The sequence below is a fragment of the Drosophila teissieri genome, chromosome 3R (assembly GCF_016746235.2).
Source record: "Drosophila teissieri strain GT53w chromosome 3R, Prin_Dtei_1.1, whole genome shotgun sequence".
Classification (NCBI taxonomy): domain Eukaryota; kingdom Metazoa; phylum Arthropoda; class Insecta; order Diptera; family Drosophilidae; genus Drosophila; species Drosophila teissieri.
In genome coordinates, this window is record NC_053032.1 from 18,414,385 (window position 1) to 18,429,827 (window position 15,443).

Here is a 15,443-nt window from a genome sequence, read left to right on the forward strand (position 1 = left end):
AAAACAAATGAAAAATGATTTTTACTTATGGGCAAATTGTGCCTCGGCACTTCCAATCTCAATTCCTGGCCAGCCATTGTTGCATAGTTCGTGCAGCAAGTGCTTGTTGCAAATAAATTGCATTTGCACTTAAAACATCGTCAATGTGGCAGCTGTTGCCACTCGTTGTTCGCCCCTCCGGATAATTCCTTTCATCCATGGTAGTCAGACATGTGTGGGTTGTTTGTAGGTTGGGAAAAATACACGACAAGGTAAGCCTGATTAATGTTGTTCAGGCTCTTCCACTGACGAGACGAGTCGAGTCGAATAAAGGCCAAGAGCATTTAGTGCACAAAAGAGATAAAGCCAAATTTTTCCTTTCCAGCCAGTATCGCAGCAGTTAAGATTTCAGTCTGTTAGTGTGGCAGCTTAAGTACTAATTTATCGCTTTGTCAGATGGGCAAACTGCATTTTGTGGAGCACAAATTTACGATTTTTAAATCTCTCAACTAACTAAACCAACATAATTGATTTTATTTAAAAAAAACCAATTTATTGGAAGATAAATGGTGAATAAAAAGAGTCGATGATTTAAATAATATCAAAAACACATAAACATCTTGCAAAGATACTCATCCTCTTTATATATGTCCAGTTACACTTCACAATTAAGAAGGACCTCTTCTCCGGAGTATCCGTTGAAAAGTGAACAGCCTGCTGTTGACCTTTTCTTAACCCCGGATCAGTTGTTGACTCGCCACGAACTTGAGCCCCGACCCCTTCCCCGCCAAGATGATGATGAACCAATACAATGGGGCACCAGAAACCACAAGATGGCCCACTTGTAGAGCTCTCGCCTTACACATGCCCTTTATTAAAAAATTAAAATTGCTAACCGAAGAATGGAGAAAAAAAAAAAGAGGTGGGTATTTCGCCAGCTCTGTGCCCTTTTTTTTTTGGTATCATTTTTTTGTAGCTAAAATAATCAGGCAACTTAATTGAATCAAGTTGCAAGGCGATCCGGGGCCGACCAAAGGAAAAGCCTCATAATAAACGGCAAAAGAAATGGCCACAGAGAAGAGGGGCTAAAGAGCTGAGAGGGTTGGAGACCCACAAAAAAAAAAGGTGAAGAAAAAGGGGGGGAAAAGATGGTATTGGGTTGGATGAAAGGAGTAAACAAGGACTAAGGAGTGAAAATGTGCGCAAGAAAGCAAATAAATTGAAGTGAAAACAAATAGCCGGGGATGTGGCGGTGGTGGTGGTTGTCCTGCTTCTGGTCCTGCTTCTGCTCCTGATTCTGCTCCTGGTTGGTTACAAAGGAGTTCCACTGTGGGGTTTCGGAAGGTCGGAAGGGTCCAACTGGCGGACATTCCGTCAGAGGCGCACAATAACAACTCCACCTTATTTATAAATTAACAGTAACAATTTTTCCCGCCGGACATACACTTAAAAATTTTCGTGCATAAAAGTTTAATATATCTGGCCCACTCACTTTACATTTTCTCTTCATTTTGGCTCCTTCCTGCTGTTCTCACTCTACTTATTTTCATTCTTGTTGTTCTTTGTCTGGCTGTGTGGGTGTGAGGGTGTGCGGGTGTGTGTGAGTGTGCTTTGTTCCGGGAAAAAGGAAGCTCCGGACAAGGTCCTTTTGCCGTCGCTTAAGCAAATAATTTCTTTTCTTAGGCAGCGCTTTGGCCTTTCTGCTCCGCCGAGTTTCGCCCCCTCCCACCGGCGAAAATTCCCAACTGCCCAACTGGCCAGCTGCATTGGTACTCGTTTTGAGCCCTTTTCTCGTCTTTCGGCGCTGCTCCCTGTTGTGCGTTTTGTTTTTAGTTGCCTGCTCCGCTTGTTTGGCCTGCACTTCTCACGCACATTCTTTGGGGAATTTGCCCAGCTCTCAGACCAGCGGATTCGGATGCCGCTCCACGGGAAGATCTTTAAAAGCCCGCCGGGAATTTGCCAACTTTAAGTAGTTTGCACAAATTGAGGAATTAATATCGAAAAAAAAGGGAAACAAAGTGGTTTTTATGGCGTATATATAAGACATAGATACTTATGTATGTAATGTATGTAATGTTTGTTTATAGAATAGAATAAATGCCCAAAAATATATAATCACTTTTTGTTAGTTAAGTAAACTAAAGGTTAACCTCTTCTGTTTTGGTGGATGCTTGTAACACCTTTTTTGGAACTAAATATTTTTATAGTGGCACTGCATAGCACCGAAATCGAAATGAAAGTCGATTAGATGCCCGTTTCCCAAATCTCGCTTGAACTTCTTTGGCAATCTTTGGACAAAATGTGAAATAGTTAGCTAGACGCGCTATAAAGTGCTATTTCATCAGTCAGCCTGGAGAATCAATAAAGATAATGATGGTGCGGGCGATTGCCGGACGAATGAAATGTCGAGCATGGACTACCCTAACCGAGGGTTCCCCCTTGAAAGTCGACTGTCTCTCTTTATTAAGTAACAACGATGAAAATTCAAATGCCAAATGCCCTTAATCATCATGAATGGGCGTTATTTGCCGCTCGGAAAGCTCTCTCATTCGCTATCAACGAAAGCTTGGCATATAAATACAGTAAAGCTTGACCGATCTGTTCAATTAGTCGCTGCAGGAGACTCGTACGGTAAACATGAGATTATTGACTGTGATCGCGATCGCGTTCTGCGTTTTGGGCGCCAAGCCGCTGGAAACGCAAAGTGCGAAGATTTTGGCTACGCTGCCGTTTCCGGGTCGATCTCAGTACATTTTTGTGGAGACCTACTTGAAGGCCCTGGCAGCCAAGGGTCACCAGGTGACCGTTATCAATGCCTTTAAGAACAAGGACACGCCCAACATGCGCTTCATTGAGGCCCTCGGAGTGCACAAATACGCAGAAGGTATGCATTGATACTGACTAGTAATAATGTTCCTTATGTAATTTATAAATTTGATTACCCACAGAGATGATGAGTTTGCTGAATGTGCCGCTATTGTGGCAGCAGCTCAATGCCATGGATTACATATTGGACAAATTCATCGAGACTACACTGGACGACGAGGGTGTCAAGAAGCTGCTCAACTCTGGGGAAACTTTTGATCTGGTCCTGGCGGAGATGCTCCATATGGAACCGATGTATGCTTTGGCTCAGCATTTCAATGCCACTTTAGTGGGATTCTCCAGCTTTGGAACTGATAGCACAATTGATGAGGCTGCTGGCAATATATCACCCATATCATACAACCCCTTGGTGACCTCTCCGCGAACGGATCGCATGACCTTTCTGGAGCGCTTGGAAAACCACTACGATGTTATCGTGGAGGAGATTCATCGGCACTTAGTTCACCTGCCACACATGAGGCAGGTTTACAAAAAGTATTTCCCGAATGCCAAGAAAACCATGGAGGAGGTCATGGACAGTTTCTCGTTGATCCTGCTGGGTCAGCACTTTTCCCTGAGCTATCCGCGACCCTATTTGCCCAACATGATTGAGGTTGGAGGTATGCAGATCTCGCACAAGCCGAAACCGCTGCCAGAGGACATTAAAAAGTTTATTGAGGATTCACCACATGGCGTTATATACTTCTCCATGGGCTCCAATGTGAAGAGCAAGGATCTGCCGCAGGAGACTCGAGATACGCTGCTGAAGACCTTCGCCAAATTGAAGCAGCGAGTGCTGTGGAAATTCGAGGATGACAATATGCCTGGCAAGCCAGCGAATGTGCTGATCAAGAAATGGTATCCCCAGCCGGATATACTGGCCCATCCCAATGTGAAGTTGTTCATCAGCCACGGCGGTCTGCTGAGCAGCACGGAAAGCGTTTACTTTGGCAAACCCATTCTGGGATTGCCGTGCTTCTACGACCAGCACATGAATGTGCAGCGTGCCCAGCGAATGGGTTTCGGATTGGGCTTGGATCTGAACAACCTGAAGCAAGAGGATCTGGAAAAGGCCATACAAACGCTGCTCACGGATCCCAGTTATGCCAAAGCAGCCTCCGCCATTTCCGAGCGATATCGTGATCAACCGCAATCAGCCGTCGATCGAGCTGTCTGGTGGACGGAATATGTGATCAGGCACAATGGTGCTCCACACCTGCGAGCAACTTCCCGGGATCTCAACTTCATTCAACTCCACAGCCTGGACACTTTGGCTGTGATTGTGGCAGTACCTCTACTACTCGCCCTGATAGTCCTAAAGTTATCTTGTAAATTACTGGGGGGCAAGAAACAGAAGTGCCCACATGCTGATAAGCTCAAAAAACAATAGAGGCTATGTGTGTGTATATGTTTGTTGTTTACAGTTTTAAGAGCCTAGTTTTCTTATCAGTCTTATCTAGTAATACTATCACGGAAATTATATTTTTTATTGCCTAATGTTGTTTGGTATTTCAAGGGTCTGACGTTTCATAAACGAGTTACTGGGGAACACCGCTGCCGGTCGGCATTATTTTTTTTCCATTCCAATCAATTGCTATCATTTGACCGACCAGCTGTGCGAGTGTTTTTGTTTGGGTTTGCTACTGATAACGCTCGATTAAAAACACAGATTTCTATTTACAAAGTGGAAATCATTAACTTATCAATTTGAAAATAAATCAAGTTGACGGCCGAGTAGTGGTCATTAGAATACTTCTTATCATTAACAGGTTTGTCCCATCAAAAAAAAACTATCAATCATATTTACTGTACTTTACATTCAAAGCACAAACGTATAATTTGTTTATATTCAAGGCATGTAAGCTTATGGAACAATTATTGTTTTGCATATAAATTACATCATCTTAATTGCCATGAGCATGTAGCAGAGCGTGGGCTTGAGCAATCCCATATTAATAAAGTCAGCTTGCACATCGTCCCACACGGCGTATGAGTGACATTCATCAAATTGGCGTTAAACATGTTTTTCTTTCCATTTCCCTCGCGTCTCTTTCAGTTTATTAACACTTTTCTGTGGCTGATTAAATGAAAGGCATTTAAGGGTATTTGTTTTTTGCAACGTCGTTACCGCCCCAGGTGCCCCTTCTTTCGGCCACGCCCACTCCTAAAGACTTTGGCCAAAGTACACAAAAATTACGGAGTTAAAAGTATCGCTGAAAATAAAAAAAAAAAACGTTATCTTAATTGCGGGTTACTTTTTTTCAACTGGTCTGCCAGCAACCTGGTCGGAATAAAAGAGTCGTGGAGAAGGGACGACGACGGCGGAAAAAGTGAACCCAAATTTGTGTCCGTTGCTAGCAGCAGGACACGCCCTAAATCACTGGCTTTTTATCAACTTCAACTTGAAACGAAATTCAAATGTTTCGCTCGTTTTTCTCGGCCTGCAAATGCGATTCGGCTCCGGCTGTTGCCCCTAACAACTGGGAAAATGAGGGGCGGGGTGGCGAGCTGGAGTGAAAAAATGCGATTCACATACACACTCAGGAAAATAAATTAAATAAATCCATGAAATAGTTTCAAATGTTTAAGCAAATTTTGTGAACTATTAATATTCCTGTGAAAATGGGTGTGGTTTATTGTTTAGGATATAGATGATGGATTATTGTTTTTGATATAGATGATATGATTATCGCTTTCATCTAGCAGGAGAAACGGCTTTGATAAAAGTTTAAATTAATTAACTTTTTAAGGTAATAAATTTTGTATGTTTTTTATTAGTATTACTCAGGTATTTTTTTTTTAAGTGTAGCTACACATACGCAAAAAGGAAACCTGTCCCTAGCCACTTTGCACTAAGTACTCACACAAAATTCCGTTTGAAGTTTTTGGCTGCCGGTGCTGGTGCTGGTGCCTGGGCTCCCGGTTTTCGGTTCTCGGTTCTCGGTTCTTGGCCATGGAAGAAGCACCTGTACACCTGTACAGTGGGCACCCAGTCCTCGGCAACCGCCTCTTCGTCTACAGCTACACTGCTACACACGTGCACAGTCAGCGGGCCATCGCTGCTCGGCTTGTAAATTGTATCCGTTTCAGGCACATAAATTGTTGTCAACTTCCGTTGGCTGCGACAACGTCGCCGCCACTGACCACTTCTGTGTCCAGCGATTCACCTGCTCCACTCCGGCGGGGCTGCCCTGACCCCCAGGAACCCCTTTCCCCGAACTGGTCACACCAGCGTATGGCCAGCTTTGACTTGAGAGCATACGCCAGAGCCATGGCGTTTGTCTTTCTCCCATTTTTAGAGTCCTCGATTGGGGCATTGCGATTCTATCTCGGCATCTGTTAAGCTATATACATTATTTTGACTGGCTTTTAAATTAAATTTCATTTTTTTTATTTGGCATAAACGTAGTATTTAGTTAAAAAATCGTATCAATAATCTCTATTATTTACTGCAATAAATAAATTAAATGTATGGTATCCATATCTGTTTAACTGCGCTAAAAGCATAAATTCAATTTAATTTATTACTGTTTAATAACATTATATCATTGTTTTTGCTTGATGAATATTGTGATATAGTGATAATGAAGTCTCCAATAATTAGATATATATTAACATTATCTAGTGTGCTTAAAAGTTCGGCTTTCGAGGGATGCGATTTCCACCATGATTGGTTTTTTTTTCGCCCGTTAGTTCAGCTTGGGCCAACTTTTGCTGTCCATGTTTTTTTTAGCTTGCTTTTGGCCTCGTTGGGCGTTTTTTGCGCTCTTTGCTGCTACTCGATGCAGCTTCCAACTCCAACGTAATTGAATTTTTAATCTCGTTTATAGTCAAGTGATCTCTGGCATACACTCCCGGTGTACAACTGCGCATATTTTACGTTCCCGGTGCTTTGGTAGCTTCTTTCTGCTAACTGCCGCCTTGTCCTGTTCCTGTTCCTGCTTCTGTTTCCTCGTCGGGCTGCTCCGAATAACAGGGGTCAAATACACTGGGCAAATAAAGTTGGGCGTTGGGCGTTGGGCGCTGTTTTGGGGAACGGGACATTGCCTCATAATGAGTGCCCGTCGTTATGCTAAATAGTTGGACCAAAAAATGGCAACTTTTTCACCCAAACCGACCCCTGCCGCCCACAACTTGCAGGTTAATATGCACACCGAATTGCATATTCAACTTTTTGGATATATATACGTATACGTATATGTAATAAAGTATATCTCAAACAATGCCCTGTCTGCGGGCGAGGCGACACAAAAGGACCTCAAACAAGTGCTTGCCATTGAGTTTATACAATGCCCTCGAAAAGTCCGCAATGCAAATGTTTTAATGGAGTTGGGCGAAAATCCCAGTACCTAGTATTACTACACCGGAATGGCAAACTAAATTCGGTCTTGAGTGGGCTGAAAAATGCGGCAAGTGCGGCAAGCTGTTTGCGGCGGAATCATGACGTGTCGAAGGCGAGTAACGTGTGCATCATTAACTGGCTTACGTGCCGACTGCTGCGTTCAATTAAGCCTTAATTATAACCACTCCCCGCCGAGGACCTGGTTGCCCACCTTCGGCGGCGACACAGTTTTCTCCTCCCAATTATCGAGTCGCAGATTCACGATTCGATTACGCATGATGGCAGATTAGGAGCAAGGATTACAGAAATCCAGCAGGCAAGCCTTAGTGTATCCTGGATTACTCTTAATGTTAGGTATAGTTTTTTGTTGGTTTTTACCACTTTAAATGGTTTTTACAAGCAGTTTCTGACCCTCCACGAGTCAGTGAATTTATATTTGGCTAACAACTGGGTTCATTAGATGCCGTGGTGTAGGTGGCCAGGAGCTAGAATGGCGAGCCGACCGAAACACTGGCAAATAATTATGCAAGTCGTCATGGCAATATATGCTGCAGTGTATATGCTGCCCAGCCATTAGTAAACACGGTCTAAGCATTAATTAAATATTAACCAAAGCAGACATGGAGGCTTCGGTTGGCAATGTTGTTGGGTGAATCGGTCCTGGTTGTGTCACTGTTATTGTTGCATTTGGCCAATGTTTGATTTTCATTAAAACCACTCAACCGAGTTGCTTATCTTAATTATGAGATTTTGCCATAATATTTGCATTAGATGGGAGCCAATGCAACTGCTAAACAGCAACTGCAACTGCATAATGCGGCAATGCATCTCAGCTGCTACAGTAAAACCACTCATTCTTCATCTGAACACTGCGAGAAAGTCATCTGAAATATATAGTATATTTAACCCAAAATCAAATGCAAAAGTTGGGAATGTCATTTATTTTTCATAACCAAATATGATTTCATACTTTACAATTAGAAATATATTATTTAATTATTAATTGACCTTTAGCTATATTAAATCTGCAGTGTACAAACTCCTCTGATTGTCCATCTTGGCCAGAGCAATGCAAATGTTTGTGGCTTTTGCTCGAACTTTGCTGGGCAAACGTTGCGTATACGTAATTTAGCATATTCAAGTGTAACAATGACCTGGCCGAAAGTGGAGTTTCTGCTACGGTCAAGGATTGCCAACACCCAGTTCTCCTGACGCCCATCGCCCATCGCCTATCGTCCAACGCCTGGCGTTGTGCTAAATTTTTTAACTGCAATAATTATACGGCAATTAGCCAAATGTTCAATAATGCAGCACCAGCAGCAGCTTCTGTTTCAGCTTCAGCATCGGTTCCATTTTCCATTTCCCAGTTTTCAGCTGCGCAGCCGTTACAAAATTTTTGACTGCACTCGGGTAAACTTCTAATTGCCATTAGCGCACTTTACTTTTTCCTGCATTTGCTGCTTCGATGGGCGGGGCTGCTGCTGTGGGCTGCAATATGTGTGTGGGCGGGAGTGGGCGAAAGTGGGTGGAAGTGGGCGAAAGTGGGTGGCCTACCAGCGTGGGGCAGTGAAAGTGGGCGCAAAAAAGCGGGGAGCTGCAGGTGAGCGCGTAATTAGACCGCGCCGTTAGCTGCCGCTTGGTTGGCTGGCTGTCTGTAATTTAGTACTAATGGCGCACTTAAAGTGCAGGCAATTATTGTAGACCTATGCGGACAAGGTGTGCACTTGCTCACAGCGCGCCATTCCCATTCTCATTCCCATGCCCAATCCCCTTAGCATTCCGCCCACCATCACGATCCGCTCCTTCAATATATATCCCTGTATCCCACTACAGATCCTGCCGCTTTTAGCACTCACAGTTCGCGCTCGAGTGGTTTCAATAACAGCGCCTAGTCGAGGAATTTCTATGTATTCGCTTGGCTCGCCTCTCAGTGTCTAGTCCTTTCTGTACTGCGTGTCCTGTGCTTTTCTCTGTGCCTCTGTGTGTGTGTGTGTATGCGTGTGTGGTTTACTGAAGAGATGGAGGCTGAATGGACGGTTTTGCTGCGTTTTGGAGTGGCTCGTGATGCAGTTAATATGCCACCGGGCAAAATAACATCTCCACGGCGTGAGGCAGCAATGAAAATGGCGCGTTCTTAGTCGAGTATCTGCGTATCTCTTCAGTATCTGTAGTGGATTATATCTGTACAGATTATTACGATACGCTTGTTCTAGCTTGTTTGCTGAAACTCTACAGATTTGCTGCCCGGGCTTTTGACAAGGAAATGTTAACTTTCAGTCTATTTAATTCGAGTGTACATCAGTATTTTCTCGAAGTCAATAGATAAACTAACTTGTTTCTTTTAATTGGTATTTGTATACTTTAAATCATTTCTAGAACCGTTTCTACTGGCTAAATCACGGCAGCTTGTGTTAAATTTCCAGCCAAACTACGCAGAGAGAAATGTTAGTCATAAATTCAGCATTTCAGACGGCTCTTTTTGCAGCGGACCAACTAGGATTTCAAACGTCGCCCAGTTAAGCTGTGAACGAGAAAAAAAAGAAAAAAAGCACACACACAGCTCATGTGAGGAGCGAAAAAAAGGCAAAGAATCGAAAATCAAAACTTGTTTTTTGCCGCACTATGCCGGGCTTCGTTTCGTTGGCCAACCAGGACTGTCAGTCATATAAATCTTATTGAACAAAAGTTTGAAATACTAACACTTGCTGCCTGCAATAGACAGGATCGCGCCGTCGGGGGAAGATGGCTGGCAATTTACACGTACGTCGGATAGCGGACCCGACAATCAGTCCATAGCTGTGCTTTTATGTGCCAGTTCACTGGAGACTAATGCCATCGCTATCACGAATATGCAAAAATCAACTCGGCCAAGTGTTGCTGTTGCTCCAATGCCGCCGGAATCTGCAGCCTCAAACCGAGCGTCCTGCTCCCATCACGATTTCTCCCCGTGGATCCAGCTTTTTTGGGCTGCCAAACAACGGAAAACAATATGCAAGGGCCAACAAATTTTTTTTTGGGTTTGCTCTCGCTACTCTTGAATCGGTTCCCCTTCTACTTTTGCACAAATAAACTTCGATTATCATAATATGGATATTTAGTGCATGTAATGGGATATACAATGTAGTGTCTCTATATTTAATCATTGAATACTTTGGGTAAAAGCTAGAAGAGCACCTTCGTTTGAGAAGGAGTTGTATGAAATTCTGTAGTAGATAAGGGCATTCGACGGTTTGCTCTGTCCACCGGAATTCCCAGTTCATTTTTTACAGCAGATTCTTAACAAAAACGGGAAACCAAGTTTTGACAAGCTCCTCCTGCATTCGTCGTTGGCTGGTGGGAGCAACAAAAAGGAAGAAAAAAATGCGGAAATATGTCTGGGTGAAGAGGTGGAAAGGGGGGGGGGGGGGGCGGCTGGTAAAACAAAGTGATGTGTGCGGCATGTCTTGATTTGCATAAGCTTCGGCATTGCATACTCATTCCCTCTTTATGCATATATCTGCGCTTTTGGCCCCTCGCTTTTTATGACAGCGACAATCGATAGTTAGAGGGCGCAGCCCTGCTGTTTGGGGAGTCATCAATCAAATTTTCATATGGCCAATGGTCCCCGCGTCCTGCGTCCTGCGTCCTGCCCTCAAATGGCGAAGGATCTGACAGCAAACCGGGAGTCTGGTGGGCAAAGCAATTGCGGGCAGCTCATAATTAAAATTCATGTGCCTCGTATTTATAAATAACATTTCGCCTGCTGCCAGTGGGGATTAATAAAAATCGATAGGCACTAGAGTTCCAGACACCGCATATCCGAATATTCGAATATGATGTAAAAAATTGTGACCTGGCAGCGTAATAACCTGCAAAATCGCTGTTATAGCCAAGATAGGAGAACGTAAAATAACTGAGCCACTTTCACAGAATTTATTTTACATGCATTGCGTTCCAGTCGGTCCATTTAACTGGTAATTAAACATTAAAGGTAAGCGTGTATTGAAATGGCCAAGTAACCGTACAGATACATATTAAAATGTTGCACAAGACCGTATAATTTATATTTACATTTGTATACTATCTCTCTATCGTATAATTTATATTTACATTTATATACTATCTCTCTATCGTATAATTTATATTTACATTTATATACTATCATCTCTCTATCGCTTTATTAAGGGCTACACTTTATATTTGCTTTTATAAATTATAATTACTTGATAAACTTAAACATTGAACTGCATTTTAAAGCGTCATCGTAGTCGCCTTAAAACTCATTCATTAAACGAAAGTTTTGGATTTTTTTGTATTTTATTAACTTGCCCGTTTGAACTTATACGAAAGTTTTGCCTTCAATATATTCAGCTGTCGATTCTTTGCCGTTTTGGTTGGTTCTTTACATTTTTTGTGTGTGTGTGAGTGCCGTTGACGATGGTGGCACCCAAAGCGCTCATAAATCAAAAAAAGCTGTTGTTTGCTCACAGGCAGCAAACCAGCCGGCATCCCCTTTGTTGTGTGTTTGTGTTTGTATGTTTGTGTGATGTGTGTATAAATCACAAAGCATGTCCTTTGCCAATACAAACACAATTGAGCATGCATATGCAACAGCAGCAGCAGCAGCCGGAGAAAGAGAAGGACGGAGACTGAGCAAAAAGTAGTCAAAGAAATTGCGTTAAAAAATTTGATTAAAAAGTTTGTCGCCGATGGGCGTTGGTCCTGGTGTGTGTGAGTCTGTGTGTGCATCTGTGTGTGTAACTGTCACAGACACACACACAGCCGGCCATTGTGCTTATCGATACGCGGCCATTGCCATTCGAGCCCCCACTTCTGACTGCCCCTCTTGGCCACGTTATAAATCTCTCAAAAGCCAAACAAACCGGGCAAGAATTCAATTTTACAAACTGACAACTAAGACAAGGCACAGACCACAATGGAAAGTTGCCAACCAAGGTGCCGAATGCATTGAGGATTTAAGAGAGGATTTATAGAGATGTTTTATTAAGTTACACTTAATAATAAATAATAGATTGTGTGTTTCATCTTAACTACGACTGCATTTTAGTTGTTTTAAAAACCTTTTTTATTATTGAGCCCTCCCATATGAGTATGTGAGTGCTCTTACACTATATTTAAGTGCAAAAAATGTATTTATCAACCACACGAGCTATATTTAGAAATACATAAACATATTTAAGAAAGAGCATTCATTTTTAGAATACAATGTTCATAATTAGTTGGGGACGTTTGTCAAAAAGCTTGTCAGTTACAAATGTTTTTATGTGTTTTCGGTGGCCCACTAATTGGGATGGAAAACGTTGGAAAAACTTTCACCAAAACTCACCCAGGCAAACCTCTGCACACCCGCACACCCCCTCATCCTCTCACAACTTGAGCTGCGCTGGCTGTGTCACACCTGTCGTATGCGCAATTAAAAGTTTGCTTTCACTTCGATGTTCCTTGGTTTCCTTTTTATTTTGCCCTGCTGTCGAAATTGTAATTGTCATTTTATAGGAAACGTTGAACGTTGCCCACGATCTGTCCTTGCGCTCATTTACGTGCCAGTTTCCATATATGTACGTGTATGTGTATGCTTTTCAGTTGCTCTAATGAAATTAGCATTGTTAGAAGGGGCATGAAAGGAAGGTTAAGGAAAACTAACAGTTTTTCTCGTATCCATTGCAACAAGTTCAAGGTTCTGCACACCAACACACACAAACATATGGGATTGTGCCAAATGCAGCGCTAACAAGCATTTTCCTACTCATATCCACAAAGGAAATAGGTTTTCCGTTGCATTTGTTACAAAAAAGAGCACACAACGGGCCAGAAAAAGTGGCGAGCGAAGGGAAAAGCCAACTAAAGGCGTGCAAAAAATGGCTTTGTGTGGCAGAAGTTCCAAAAAACAAAGTTTAGGCTGCCAAATGTGGAAAGAAAATCACGTCGCAGCCTTGCAACAGCAACCAAGTGTGGCACACAAAAAATGCGTAACAATGCCACCGACTTTAAATGTCAGCCCCAAAGTATGCAGGCCTAAATGCCCAAAGCCACCTTATTGGGCAAAACGAAATCATGCGGCTAAAACAGACAGGTGCTTAGTTTTGCGGCTGGCTCTTACTCTCAGCTTTCGGCTTAGCTCAGTCAAGGTGCACGGCCAACTTTTAAGCCTGACTATGTGTGAATCCATGGCCAATGAGGCCAAAAAGGGCCGAGAAAGTTATGAATGGAAAAACACATGAAATGTTTCGGAAAGTGAAAGGACGCTCTGCACTTTTCGGAGTAGAGTAATACCAGGTCATATTTAAATACTTAAAGTTTAAATTATTAGCGGAGCGGGTAAATGAAATCCTTTTCAAATGTGTGAAAAGGGTTTTTAAAAACTTAGTTATCCAGTTACCGAGAATTTCATAACCAAAAAGATTGCAAGTGATTTGAAAACTCCAGTGACTTGTGGAACACCCCAGTAATGGTAAAAGTAGTCCCTTTTTAAGTCCTTGACTTGGATTGAATGAAATGTAAATATATATATGCGAATCCGTCAACGAGTCTCATTTTTCTGCATACAATCACATCCACTGGCGCATAGGTGAAAGCATTTCCTTTGCCTGTGCGTGTATGAAGTCGAGAGTGTTGTAATTGAAATCGCATCGAGACGTGAAATGAAACGTAAAGTCATCGAATCAATTGAAATGAAAATTAAATTAAATGCATGCGCTCATACATTTATTCATATGCCTCAGACGCAGACGCACGCACACAGCGCCAAAAGCACTCACACACTGACACGAACTCGAATCTTAATTAAACACGGATACGCATATTGAGTTCCTTGAAAGGCAAAAGCAATCGCCTGACTTCTCTGTCTGTGTGAGTGCGAAAAATGGTTGTGAGCAGAAGGGACTCAGCGAAAGAGCCGAGGACTGAGTATGCTTTGCTTTTGCGATTTTGCTTTTCAGCTGAAAACATTTTCCATTCATATATGAAGAAAGTATTGCCAACTTATTCGCAACATGTGAAAATATGCCAGGCGACAAGGTTTTTAGCTTGATATTGCCCATATTAAGTATAGTAATAATAAAGTTAAGAAACTTACGCTTTACTTTTTATATATTTCGAAGTCTGTGATTTCATTTCTCTCTGCACCCGGAATTATTAAGAAAACCTTTAGTCGCCTGTGCCTTATCGCTACACTGATTGTACGTATATGGGCTTAATGACTCCTTGGCATGCTTTTTCCACACTCTTGTTCGTAAAAACTTTTCCATACACTTGATGCGGCAGGGAAATTTTCCCGAGCCCTGGCCAAGGCCAACGTGGCCCGGCTTCTTTTAAGCCTTAATTCATTTTAAAATTCTACTGATTCGATTAATTTTAATTTTATTAACCTGCACATTGACCGCGTGTTTTTGTTAGCTTTGTCGGTATATACGCTCCCGTTTGTGTATGCGTTTGATTTATGAAATGTTTTCACAGCAAATGATTGATTGATTGATTGATCGATCGCCCAAAGAGTGACTGAGTGCATGTCTTTGATGTGTGGCAAGGAATAAATATCGGATTGGGACCAAAAGCAACGATAACAGATGCTAATTGAGCGTGAAGTTTTCCGAGCTTTCCCGGCCCACAAAACTCATGCAAGCAAAAGCGGAAACGAACATGAAATCTGTCAAGCCAGCAAAGGAAAACCGCAGCCACGCAAAACTCAAATGAATTTTATTAAATTAAAATGATTTCCAGAGTGTGTATATGTGTATAGATTGTGCTGGGTTTCTTTGTTGTGTGTGCGGCGTATTTATTTAGGCAAATGATTGCAAAGAGCTGCAAATGAAATTTCAGCGGTTGACGGAGCGCTTTCAAAGCCGAAAGCCCTAACTTCAATTGGCTGTGAGTGAAGCTGGGCAAATAACGAGTGTTAGATTATCATCAGGGGGGGAAGGTAAATCCAAAGAAATCAAATAAAGCCGCCTGGCCATCGTCAAATCGAATTTAAGCTCATCCAATCGTCGCATAAATTTATGGCATATGGACAGGATGTTGAGGTGGTCCTCAAGTCCTTCGACACGTAATACAATTACAGGTCCAATCGGATTTCCATCAGTCCACCCAATAATAAGGGAATGGAAAAATATATATATATACATATCTGCACATATCGGCACTCTTGTAATCAAAGCGTATTATTTGTAGCAAGCAGAATGGTAGAGAGAGAAGCTATATAAACAATATTAACCAATGAAACGATTAAAAATATCAAAGAATTGTTGACACACTCCAA

At 42.3% G+C, this 15,443-nt stretch overlaps 1 protein-coding gene across 1 annotated transcript; it reads left to right on the forward strand.

Moving 5' to 3' along the window:
* The first annotated feature begins 2,594 nt into the window (after positions 1–2,594).
* LOC122619519 (UDP-glycosyltransferase UGT5) lies at positions 2,595–4,341 on the forward strand. Its single transcript, XM_043796502.1, has 2 exons — positions 2,595–2,863; positions 2,928–4,341. Exons 1-2 carry the CDS (start codon positions 2,617–2,619, stop codon positions 4,232–4,234), a joined length of 1,554 nt encoding a protein of 517 aa, XP_043652437.1. The 5' UTR covers positions 2,595–2,616; the 3' UTR covers positions 4,235–4,341.
* The last annotated feature ends 11,102 nt before the right edge of the window (positions 4,342–15,443 follow it).

Bases quoted from the DNA above. Each gene is read 5' to 3' on its own strand.
- LOC122619519 (XM_043796502.1), top strand. From the start codon at position 2,617: ATGAGATTATTGACTGTGATCGCGATCGCGTTCTGCGTTTTGGGCGCC. The intron at 2,864-2,927 runs GTATGCATTGAT...GATTACCCACAG, and splicing joins AGTGCACAAATACGCAGAAG to AGATGATGAGTTTGCTGAAT.